At 40.0% G+C, this 13,030-nt stretch overlaps 1 protein-coding gene across 4 annotated transcripts in view; it reads left to right on the top strand.

Annotated features, from left to right (window-relative positions):
• Nucleotides 1-13,030, top strand: part of Sarm (sterile alpha and armadillo motif) — a 288,909-nt gene that overhangs the window by 166,539 nt on the left and 109,340 nt on the right. For all 4 annotated transcript variants that reach the window (XM_089244293.1, XM_089244294.1, XM_089244295.1 and 1 more), the window contains 2 exons: nucleotides 53-1,360; nucleotides 2,223-2,399. In XM_089244293.1, the coding sequence (XP_089100419.1) occupies nucleotides 53-1,360; nucleotides 2,223-2,399 (1,485 nt within the window). The remainder of the gene's footprint in view (nucleotides 1-52; nucleotides 1,361-2,222; nucleotides 2,400-13,030) is intronic.

Below are 13,030 nucleotides of genomic sequence, written 5' to 3'. Positions count from 1 at the left end.
GAATTTAAAAACAAAGGAAATAAAGTAGAATTCTTGGTTTAATATCTTTTAGGTAGCTGCTGTACGCCAGGATCAAATGCAGTTAAAGACTGGCGACTCCATGCAACAGCAACAACGGACGTCGATGGCAGCGTCCATGAAACTCAGCACCGACGAATTCACGGCAGAAAAATCAGCAGTTTCTCAAAAAGAAGAGAAGCGTACTTTCATGCAGGGTATGGTGCAGGCTGAAAAGAATGTCGCGTCGTCTTCTAAGATGACGTTCACGTCGAAAGGGGTGGCGAAAACCTCGATATCGAATCAGATAGACATCAACGGCATCTCTCCATCTTTGGGCCTTTCGATCGGAAACGGAGGCGATTCTTTCTATTCGCAAGGTAGGAAAGATCATCTGGCCATCGTGCAAGGCATGGAAGATGATGTAGAAATTTTAAAAAACGACGCATGTGCTTCAGAAGTGGAAAAGGCTATGGCCAGACTCAACAACAGAATGACCATTTGCGTCAGTACATTGAATTTATCCCAAGACAAAGAGGAGCTGCAGATACTCGAGACGATGGCCACGCTTCTGAAGATGGCGTGGGCAGTTCCACGCTACGGCCACGACCTCGGTCTGAACATGTGCAAAATACTGTTGGAAACTGGAGGGTTGCAAATTCTTGTAGACAACTGCTCGTCAGAAAACTCGGAACTTCAGTTCCGTAGCGCGGAAGTTTTAGAGCAGTGCTTATCGACGGACAACCGCACTTTCGTCGTAAAAAACGGATTAGATCAAGTGGTGAAAGTTGCGTGCCTCTGCAGCAGCCGATGCAAGGCCTCTCGTTCCAGAGTTGGGACGGGAATTTTGCAGCATCTGTTCAAAAACTCGGAAGCTACTTGCAGCGACGTCATACAACTAGGAGGCCTCAAAGCCATTCTTTTCAACTGCCGCTCATCTGACGTGGAAACATTGAGACACTGCGCTACAGCTTTGGCCAATCTATCCCTATATGGCGGACCAGAAAACCAACAATCTATGATAAAGCTGAAGGTGCCGGTGTGGTTGTTTCCTTTAGCTTTCCATGACGACGACAACATTAAGTATTATGCCTGCTTAGCCATATCGTCTCTGGTCGCTAACAAAGAGATCGAAGCAGCCGTTCTTAAGTCCGGGACTCTGGACCTCGTCGAGCCTTTCGTGACGAGTCACAGCCCCGAAGAATTTGCCAGGAGTCACGTTGGTCACGTTCACGGACAATCCAAAAATTGGTTGCAGCGCTTAGTAAATGTTCTCGACAGTAAAAGAGAAGAAGCACAGAACTTGGCTGCATTTCATTTCGCCATGGAAGCAGGTATCAAAGAGAAACAAGGCAATACTGAGGTAAGTGGAACGCTCATTTTTACATATAAAACCACCATAAGCTTATAATATACACATGCAAGCCTTTGGGCAAACTCTGCTTGAGTGTAGCTTTGGGTAAAAAAATGCATCACATTATTCATTTTATAAAACGAAATCATATCCAGGCACGTTTTACAATTGAAAGAGAAAATTGTTTGGTTTTTTAATATAAAAAAACATTAATTGATCAAACATTTTTAAATTTAAAGCTCACAAGAACGACAAACACTATAGAGAAAGGATAAATACTTTATAAATATTGTCTTAGGCTTTCATTCAAATTCAATATCTGAAATAGTTCTGTTATACACTTGACAAGGTTAATAAATAATGTTGTAAAATGCGCACTCGTGTGATTTGGAACCGCAAGATCATCAAGAACAGGGTCGCAACTAGATACTTTGTGAGCCGGGGCAAGTGCACATTCTGCGCTCCCCTGTAATGTAGAAGGAGCTGTTAAATGGTGAATCCGGCGTCCCCACTGTAGTCCAGCACCCGGGAAACTGAGCCACCCGTCCTCCCTTCCCAGTTGCGGCCCTGATCAAAAATTCAATGAATTTTATCGCATGTGTGGCAATGCTAACAAACGATGATTTCAGCATTTACACGACGTTTTACGTGGCTTCCCGACTTGGATAATCATGAATACATTACCACTACTACCAATTCTACATTACCACTTGCAAGTTCCGAAGTGCAACAGAATTCATTTTTGGTCGATCTTAGAATGTGGTTTTCTGCATGAAAATCTTTGTTTCGTGCAAAGTTTATGCATTGACTGGTTGTAGAATCGCAACGCCATTACGTCAACAAACAATAATTAAAGCTTTACTCATTGAAGGTATTTCACGAAGTCGGAGCAGTAGAAGCTCTGAAGAAAGTGGCAAGCTCCCCGAATGCAATAGCTTCGAAGTTCGCTGCTCAAGCCCTGCAGTTGATTGGAGAGGAAATACCACACAAGCTTTCACAGCAGGTTCCATTGTGGACAGCCGAGGATGTATCGCAATGGGTAAAGCAGGTAAATACACGACGCATTCGTCTCCACTTGTATTGAAAAAGTAGTAAATATATTCAATATGACACTGCATATAGACATATCAATGATACAAACAAAACAAACTTGGGAATAGAAAATGTTATTAAAACATATAGCGATCCAACTAAATATTTAAAAGTCTACTTAAACATGTATAGGAAATAATTTTGCTCAACACGTCATTGCTATATAGCAATACACTGAGTGGCCACTTTATTATGACCACCTTGCCAATATTTCGTTGAGCCACCTCATGCCTTTAATACATCCTAGGGCGCGGTAACTCGGGTCGATAAGATACTAGCCTAAAGTACCAATGGTTTTTTTAACCAAAGTAATGTTTAGAGGTGTCGCGAGTTCGATACTCGGTTCGTCTTTGTCAGAAACTTTCCTGACGCGGGGTGCAACAAAAACGGTGACATGACCACAGAAAAAGATTGCTACCACAGGAAGTCCCACATCGAGGTATTAGCGTACCAACCTCTCGGTGAGTATAAAACAGGCTGCCGTTTGGAATCGGCAATAAATTTTAGGTCCCGGTCTAATTAGCTCTCGTGTGTAGAAAATGACAGTGGTGCGACAAAAATGATCAAATCAATACAGCCTCCATTCTTCTTGGCGTGGACTGTTTCCGTCCTGTTGCCTTTCACAAGTTACACGCTGAAACCCAGGTTTTTTTTTTTCCGACTGTCCAGTCATTAACTACACTTCAGCTACAGCTGCTCTTGAACATTTAACAAATACGGCGATTTCGGTGATACTCGCTGTATGGTTCCTAGCTCCCACAATCATCCCACGTTCAAAGTCCGACAAAATAACTTTTTTTTCATATTTTCACAAAATATTAACCTATATACTACCGTCTCAGGAACAAAGCTTTCCTTTTTTTATACTTTCCTAGCCCTCTAATGGCAATAGCGTGATTCCATAGCTCATTTGCTTAAAACTGTCAGCTGGCCAAAATAAAGTGGTACTCACTATATAAACACATTGTAGACCAGTGTTTCATAACTTTTTTTCGCCCTGTCCCACTTGTAAAATTCATTAGCATCATGTAAAATTCTGATGCCCCCCCCCCCCATAAGAGACACACGGGGGGGGGGATTATGCGGCTCAAGATGATCAAAAATTGAGGGAAAAAAAATTGTAAAATAGGTTAAAAATATTGAAAAAAAATTCTACGAATGCTGTTTTAATCTATTTCTATGAATTTGAAACTCTTTTTGAAGGTTAAAAACTCGAAACATTTCTTTGGACAGATTCTCTCTATGCTCTTCTGAAACTTTAAATTAGCCTGTGTACTCCCCCTCCCCACCCCAGAATCCATGTAAAGGAAGCCCAAAACCTGGAAAGCTCTATAACTTGGTCTAAAGCATGAGTTTTCAACCTTAAAATGCAGTGCGCGCCAAAAAACTTTTTTTTCATGAAGGCCAATAGTCATACTGTGGCATCTTGGCTCTGTAACGTTTAACGTATAAACCCAACGGGGCCCAGGGCTTCGAGGCAAACAAAGAGCCCTACATTATTGGAGAATTTTTTGCTTATTCTGAGATCTTTTTCCATTAAATATGAGTTTTCATTGAGAATTAGATTATTTCCTGATTAAATATGACATTTGATTAATTTGTGAATTATTTTTTTCATTGGATAAGAATTTCTTTAATTCGAAAATTATTTTTCCTTATAAAATATTAATTTTCATTAATTCTGAAGTTATTTTTTAATCGAATATGAATTTTCATAAATTATGATTGCCCTCCCCCCCCCCTCCCCCTAAAAACCATATTACGAAAACCATATGCGAAAATCACGATTGTAAACAGCATGCTGCGGATCAAATCGAACCACTGTTACCGCACGTTTTCGTAATGCGTACATGCACTAATGTAACGGAATTTCGAAATAGTATGTACGTAATTGAAGCGATCTGAATATTTTAGTTTACAGGAAAAAAATTTCGTTGATACAGTTTTGGATATGATGACTGTATTCTCCTGCGTATAATCAGCAGAAAGTATATTTAAAAAAAAGCCATCGTTTTCTTAATGGGGTAGTTCATACCTAACTGCATACGTATACTATCTGCAGCTTTTTTTTTCCAAGCGGTTGGAATGGGAATAAATATTTTTAAAAATTTATTTATACAAAATATACTTTTAAGGAGTGAAAATTGACACATTTTCCCACAAAAATGTGACAAACAACCCCTTCTTTATGATTTCAAGTATTAACAAATAAAGTTAGAACATACGGATTATACGCGTTGCGACATTCTTTTTATGTCTCTTACAAGTCCTTGAAATGAGCAGAGGATGAAAAAAAATGTAGGACGTCACAGATTTATCTCATAGAGCAGCTATTGATACGTATTTACAAGCAGAAATCTTGACAGAATGCGACCTACAGATAGAATGCGGTCGACAAATAAGCTCTCGTCTTCCCAATACAATTTTAACTGGACCGAGGGTTCGATTTAATGACGCCACTGTATATAGGCAAAAATTACCTTCTACAATAATCTCGATGATTCGCGTGACATCTTTCCATTTCTCGTTTGACATCATGATATCGCTAACTTATAGCCGTCGCCAAACGTGCCAACTTGGCGATATTTACAGAGAATTCCATTGATGGTTATTTACTGGCGTAAAATGACGTAATACATGATGAATAATGATTATTTACGTAATTTTCGTAACAATATATTTATGGAGCAGTAGTTATTGAAATATTGCCACTGATGAAAACATTGTTTACAAATACTGTGTATCGCGTTTCATCTCTGTCTATCATGTGTGACTCCCCCCCCCCCACCCTTTTTTTTATAAGATTGGCGAAAAAAAATCATCGAAACTACTTTCATTTTTCATCAGATCAATTCAACACATCACTTGGTACGTCTCAAAACACAGCTGCGAAAATATCGTCCCCCCCCGCCTTATTTTTCAGATTGATGGGTCATTTTTTAACCATAGTTCAAAATTGAAATGATAGCTGGTACCGCATTGTACCAGCTCGTCCAATGTTTTGCCCAATTTTTTATACAGCGACTGGGGTACTTTTCTGGGGGAGAACCTCATTCATTCTTTACAACTATGTTATGAGGCTCTCCCGGAAATTTTCCCAAACCAGTAAATGCACTTTCATATTTTTCAATGACATTTACTTTTGAATCGATAGTTACATCTATCAACTGTATAAGATTGAATTGTTTGCGTGCTTCTAAACCTAGAATAGGTTTGGCCTGAACATCTACAATTACAAACGGGAACTTCAACTTAGAACATTTTTCAGTATTACAAGATAATAAAATGACTCCTTCGCGAGTTAATTTGTGATTGCCATACAAAATTAGAATAACATCAGTTGGCGATAAGTTCTGTTTACATTCAACGTTTAGAGATTTGAATACTTTCAGTGGAATGATATTGACTTGTGCCCCAGTATCGAGCTTGAATTCCATTACTTCTCCTTCAACTAATATAGCCTTGAGCCATTCATTTCTGGAACTGACCATATTAATTTCCAAGACACTGTCAATGTATAAACTTTCGATGTCATTGTTGCTGTATGGAAGGTGGTTGTCTCTGTGAAAGACCTCATCAACCTGTCTACGATTACCAGCAGATTGTGGCTTAAGAAAACAATTTTTTTCATTGCACATTACCGCAAAGTGACTTTTCTTTTTGCACAGATTGCACAACTTATTGAAAACAGGACAATGTTCTCTCTTGTTTTTTCGACCACAGGAATTACAGCCTGTCGTCGGCTAATCTCACAAGTATGTATGCTATCAACTGCTTTGCTTACTGTGAGATGAGATTCTCGAATCAGTCTTTCTTGCAGATTGGAATCACGGATGCCCAAGACAATCCTATCCCGAATTAAGTTGTTTCCCTTGCTCTCCAAAGTCACATGAGGCCGCCAAAGTTTTCAGTTCGGTAAAGTATACATCTATGCCAGTGATTCCCAACGTGGGCGATGGGAAGTTCCAGGAGGGCGGTAGAAGCTACGGGTATAACATAGGATCCTATGGGTTTGCTTGAGTGGGGGGGCGATGGGAGAAAAAAAGTTGGGAAACTGATCTATACCTTGGTTCTCTTTCTGAGAACATGAGAAGAATTTGAAACGTTCGAACACAACGTTACGTCTAGGGAGACAATATCTATCAAACTTTGTTAAGACATCGTCATATTTTGTAGCACTTTCGGCAGCTGCATATTGGAATGTATAAAATGCGTTCACACCTTCATCACCAATGACGTTCAACAAAATTGCGATTTTAACCTGATCAGGCTTCTCAATCTTCTCCGAAGCAAGCATGAAATTCTCGAACTTTTGTTTCCACCTCACCCATTGATCAGAGAGGTTTGTGGAGATGAATATTTACTCTCCAAGTGGCTTAAATGTCTCCATCTTGAGATGGAGATTGATTCAACTTTTAAATTCCAGAACACAAAATTTCCCAGCAGCATTAAACATGTAAGAAGCAATAAGAATGGGACCTTTCTCAATTCATCTTAGAAAGCTCTTCTTTCCTGACATGTCATGGACCTACTATGTAATAAATCTACACTATACGGGTCATTTTATATCATTAGTTTATATTATTCAGTTAGTTAATATATACGTACAATATATCAGAGTTAACATTGAATCCTTCTCCAGGCACACATATGGTCTCACTCGATAATAATGACCACTGGTCTTTAGCCTTTAAAGTGTCTATGCTATACATGACATAAATCTTCCCAAACTTCTGAATCAGAACTGGAAAAAAATCTCATCTCAAAATTGTTGGATATACATTATTCATTTAAGGAGTGTCATGACCCCTGAAGTCGATTTATGAAACATGACTTTAAAAAATATTTCATTCAATTGTTAAAATCAAATGCAAAAAATTTCCTATAACTCGGGTTCATTTGTTTTTTTAAAAATAAAATTAAAAATTAATGAATTATTACAAGATTTACAGAAGACTGGATGTTGTGAAGATATTTGTTATTTGAGATGTTAATTTTTTAAGGAAGGAAAAAACTCATCTCTGCCTCTACCGGGAGTCGAACCCGGGTCCCTCGATTGCTCTGACCACTAAGCTACAGAGGAGATAGAGATTTTCCTTCGCTAGAGCGTATATTTGCCGAACGGAACCGTGCAATGGACGGTGAAACCGATCAGCTAATAGCTCATGGACGACGAGCCACCAGAGGGCTATATATATGACATGAATGTCGCTCTCCACTTGTTAATACAATATCTTGTATACAATATCTTGTATTAACAAGTGGAGAGCGACATTCATGTCATATATATAGCCCTCTGGTGGCTCGTCGTCCATGAGCTATTAGCTGATCGGTTTCACCGTCCATTGCACGGTTCCGTTCGGCATATATACGCTCTAGCGAAGGAAAATCTCTATCTCCTCTGTAGCTTAGTGGTCAGAGCACTCGTCCGGCAATCGAGGGACCCGGGTTCGACTCCCGGTAGAGGCAGAGATGAGTTTTTTCCTTCCTTAAAAAATTAACATCTCAAATAACAAATATCTTCACAACATCCAGTCTTCTGTAAATCTTGTATTAACAAGTGTAGAGCGACATTCATGTCATAATGAATTATTGTGTAAAGGTGAACAAGAAAAAACACCGTTAACGCGATTTTCACAAATTGCAGTTTTTGAGCTCATCCGTTTAAGATATGAAAAAAAACACCTACTACTGCACCAAAAATTCTGAAATTTTGTAACATGAACCTCGAACTTCAATATCTGATCATCCGTTAGAATTTTATGAATTTTTAAGTTTCAAAAAGGGTATAAATTTCAAAAATCTGAGAATTCAATATTTGTTATAAGAAATACTTGGGTTAACTTCTTAATTTGAGGTTCATGTTACTAACACATGATGAATTAACATTTAAAAGACACAGACACTACCTAAATGAAATAAATTCTAAAGGTTTGTTAGGATTACATCATTGTTCAGTTTAAAAAACGCCAAGTTAAACGTTTGGTGTACGTTCTGTGAATTTGGCAGAATTTTGAAGTGACGTCATCAATTTTTAAAATGTTATAACTCATTAATTATAGTTCTGGACATTTTTCAAAAGTAAACGAATGATATTTTGCTGATAAAAAAATTGCCCCTCGCTTCAGTCAGCGCCCTAAAAAATCGGCCCCTTTCAATTGGTGCCTTCTGCGGCCGCGTAGTTCGCAGGATTCAAGATCCGGCCCTGTAAAACAATGGAAACACTTTTCCACAAGGAATCACGTGAGTAATTATTGGGTGGTCGATAGTTATCACCCTATATACCAAATGGTTTGCTAAGATTCAAGCGGTAACAATAATTGAGAAATAATTAAAACATCTTCATAAATGCGCGTCTTTATTTAATTTTTTAGCATATTCGGTAAAAAATAAGACATTTTCAGGTGTCAGAGCTGCCAAGACAGACAAAAAAAGGTATCCTGGAATGTGCTATCTATGCTATGCACCCTCAGGGGTAAGGGTCGAAAGAAACCACCCACATTTGTGTCGGACAGAAAAGATAAAAAATAAATTAGATCCTAAAGGATTGAGAATCAGCTGATCTCAAATCAGCAACTCAAAATGACATTTTAGTACTTGTTTTTTAGACAAATATTCAATCGTATCCCAATTTAATTTATGAGAGTGATGAGTTAGAGATTGGTATGGCTTGCAAATGCCGGAAAAATATTGATTCATCAAATGGGTGCAAAAGGATTGAGGCCCCAGATGGTATATATACTGTATGTATACACGCAGCATATCAAAATCAGTTTCTTTCATCAATTTTTGAATGTTCGACAGACGCGGTTTTCTGAATATTTTTTACTTGAAACGGGAAAATTGAAGTACATTCATCTCACCCAGAAAAAAATAAAAACCAAAAAAATTAGCTGTTCATCCCCTCTCGAGCTTCTTTTTTTTGAAAGATCTATAGAAAAATTCTTTTCACACTCTAGCTCTCCCTTTTTCCCCTCCAGCTTTTCTTTTCTAGAGAAAGAAGGAATGTAACAGGCAAGGATGTAACTGTACAATGTAACTGTACAAGGATGTACAGCAATAATTTTATTCACGAGACACGTGTATCGAGAGACGAAGACATTCTCGAGGAGTTCGATTTTAACCTTCTTGACGAAGGGTTGTGTGTTTCGCAGGTTAATGCAAAAGAGCAAAATAAAGGAATGCTTTATGTTCGTCGCTTCGTATACACCTCACCAATCGTCACATTGGCGCCCAACGTTTTAAAATAGACGCGTGAGTGTTTTTTAGCTAAGCGGACATCCTAATTAGGTAGCAAGTGAGTGAAAATGTCCTATTTAGCGAAATATCGAAAAGACGAACTCCGTCGCCTTGCCGAAGAAATGGGCGAACCTACCAAACCCGACATGAAAGTGATACAGCTGAAGAAACTTATTACGTCCAGTAAAGAATACGACGAGGTCTTCGCAAAAGGAGTGCTACAGACCGTCGTAGAAGAGAGAATTCGACAAGAAAAAACAGAAGAAAGAATTCGACGAGAAGAAACAGAGGAGAGGATTCGACGGGAAGATGCCGAAGAGAGGAACCGGCGAGCAGAAATGCAGTTCGAACTCGAGAGACTGAGGATAGAAGCGGAGAAGTGCCAAGCTTCCGTTCGACCGGCTGTGACAAATCGGGACTTTCAAGTGTCGGTTCCGCGTTTTGAATCATCAGATGACATTTCATTGTTCCTGGTCCTGTTCGAACGGCACATGGGATTACACCAGATTTCGGAAGAATTGTGGATTACGTATCTCATCAATAGCTTACCGAAGGAGGTGGCTAGGATCTGTGCCAGGGAGCCTGACGAGAAGTTCAAGGACTATCGGTATGTCAAGGAACTGCTGTTAAAGCGATTTAAGCTACATGCGGACAGATTTCGACAACTTTTTGTAGAGCATCAGAAGAACTCGGAGAGTTCATGGCGTGACTTTTATTCTGAGTTGAAAACGTATCTTGAAGGATCTTGATGAAAGAGCATTTCATCGATGAATGGGCCATGTTGATCTCCCCATCGGAACTAGCGGAGAAACTCGACGCGTATGAAGATGTCAGGAGTACTTTCACAAAGAAATTCAACCAGCAGTACGATGTCGAGGGTCGTCAAAAGCAAACACCGAGGAAATATCCATGGACGTCTCAAAACCAGTGATTCGTGCAGATGAACGGACACTTCCCATGATCAGCCTGGATGAACAGCGACCTGTAAGTTGCTATGGATGTGGATATCCGGGATCAATTAGAGCGCAGTGTCGGACCTGTAATCTTGAAACCACAGCGACAACCGCTCAGTTTAGTCAGTTGAAACTGAATTTACGCTCTTCTGTAACAAAACCCGTAGCATTGTTAAAAATTCATGTAAATGGCAAAGTAGGAACTGCCTGTGCCGACAGCGGTGCTACGCACTGTATCGCAAGTGATACTCTACATCGTATTTTGAAAGAGCAAAACGCCAAATTCCATCGGGAAACTATCGAGATGCGTCTTGCAAACGGACAGCAATCAACCGTGAATGTGTGGACCACAACGGTATTGGTCAACATCCAATGGAAGCGACTAAGGACGAAATTTATAGTTCTTCCAGGAATCGTCTCGTCGGTAACAGAACTCTTTTGGGAATCGACTTTCTAGAGAAAGCTGGTATCGTGTTGGATCTCAAGCGAAGGCAATGGTTCTTCGGGGAAAATACTCGGAAGCGATTCCACTTTGTGAACGAGTCTACGATTAAAACTGTTCAACATGATGTAGTGGAGCATGTTAACTTGAATTCTTGCCAACTACGACAAGTTGAAGGAGAGCAACGGAAACGTGCTGAACAGGTCGTGGAAAAAGAATGAAAATTTTTTCAGTCCAGGGGGAGGGAACACTCCCGAAGGCGAAATTCACCATGGTGATATGACATCCGAACCCCAGCGGTGGTCTAGACGTCTCAGGAACCAAATAGGTCGCGTCCGTGACTATCCACGTCATGTTTCTGGCTATCCACGTCCTGCTGTCCATAGCGAAATCCACCGATCCGCAAGAAGCTTCCATCACCAATCGGTGCAAAGGCAACCACGAGTTACTCCGACAGGCAGGCAAGTACTAGACTTACGTTTCCGCAGGAACGAACGAGTCGAACTTTCCGGTGCCAGGCGACGCAGTCCAGGATCACCAGGATATTATCACATACTGCATCGTTGTAAAATGCCAAGCCAAACAATAACGTCTAGCAATAGCTTCCATGAGTCAAGGACCCAAACAAGTATAAGAAGTGCTAGAGAAGGGAACGATAAATGCAGGGGGAGCGGCATTAAATATTCTGATCAAAATCCTAACGCGCGTCGATCAGAAGGTCGCACCCATGCCCAAAGAAGTCGTGCAAACAGGTTGACTCCCATGCGAAGCCTTACAAGAGTTTCTGTGAAGCAAAAGGTTGAACAAAAACGGGATGAACGCAAAGGTTATGTTGACAACGGTTCCAAGCAGAGTTCTCGAAGGAAGAACTGGTCGAAAAAGTTCACGCCACAACGAGATGGCCGTACCCTGTGCTAGCCCAGAGATCGCCTACGAGGTACATAGTCGCTGATCCGGCCAAATCGGGTGTCTCTGTCAGCGTATATCGTACTTCTGCTCTCACACCATGTGCGAAACCGGATGCTGTATCCGTAGTGCCATCACGAAAGAAGGGACGACCACTCAAAGTTGGAACTAACAAGAACACTGAACAACTTCCAAGAACGCCTATTGCTGGTTCCTTGCCGGGACGTCCGCGAAACCAGAGGGGGAGTATGTAACAGGCAAGCGGTTGACAAGGATGTACAGCAATACTTTTATTCACGAGACACGTGAGATTTAAGTTGTATCGAGAGACGAAGACATTCTCGAGAGTTCGATTTTAACCTTCATGGCGAAGTGTTGTGAGTTTCGCATGTTAATGCCAAATAAAGGAATGGTTCATGTTCGTCGCTTCGTATACACCTCACCAATCGTCACAGAAACTCATTTTTTTTTAGTTTAAACTAGTTTATTTTCTCTCTCTTTGTCTGTGCTGTACGTGTCATGTGTGCATAATGTCACTCTAAGACTGTATGGTTGCTGGATTTTTAAATTCTTTCTTCTATTGGATTCGAAATAGTAATATTTAAACATTTTTGTTGAGTGACCCATAATAATTCCGCCGAAATTTTTGTTTTTGAGCATATTTAAATGAGTAGAATCAGTGACAATTTTTTCAAAACTTTTTGAAGACGTCATCTTGGAACCCTTTCCTTGTCAGAAATTGCTTATCAATAAGCTAATGTATCGTGCGATTTCTGAAACTACCAGTTTAACCCCAATATACACACACTATCTCCTCCCTACCTTTTCTCTATTTTCTGTTAAGACCTGTAGAACGTCCGAATTGAAGTTTACTTTTGGTTATAACGGATTCGGAAAGGGCTGGAAGAATAAAAATAAAATTAGCGAAATAAGAATGAACTTCGCAAAATATAGAGTTGATAGAAATGAGTGTTCGTAAAACAGAGCGGATTTTAACATTATATCTATGGCATGCTGTTCGGAACAGAAGGCCAGTTCGTAAATTCG

The sequence above is a fragment of the Pholcus phalangioides genome, unplaced genomic scaffold (genome assembly GCF_987345545.1).
Source record: "Pholcus phalangioides strain wild (caught in Gottingen) unplaced genomic scaffold, Ppha-v1.0 ptg000015l_1, whole genome shotgun sequence".
Classification (NCBI taxonomy): Eukaryota; Metazoa; Arthropoda; class Arachnida; order Araneae; family Pholcidae; genus Pholcus; species Pholcus phalangioides.
This window is presented reverse-complemented; position numbering and strand designations above follow the sequence as displayed.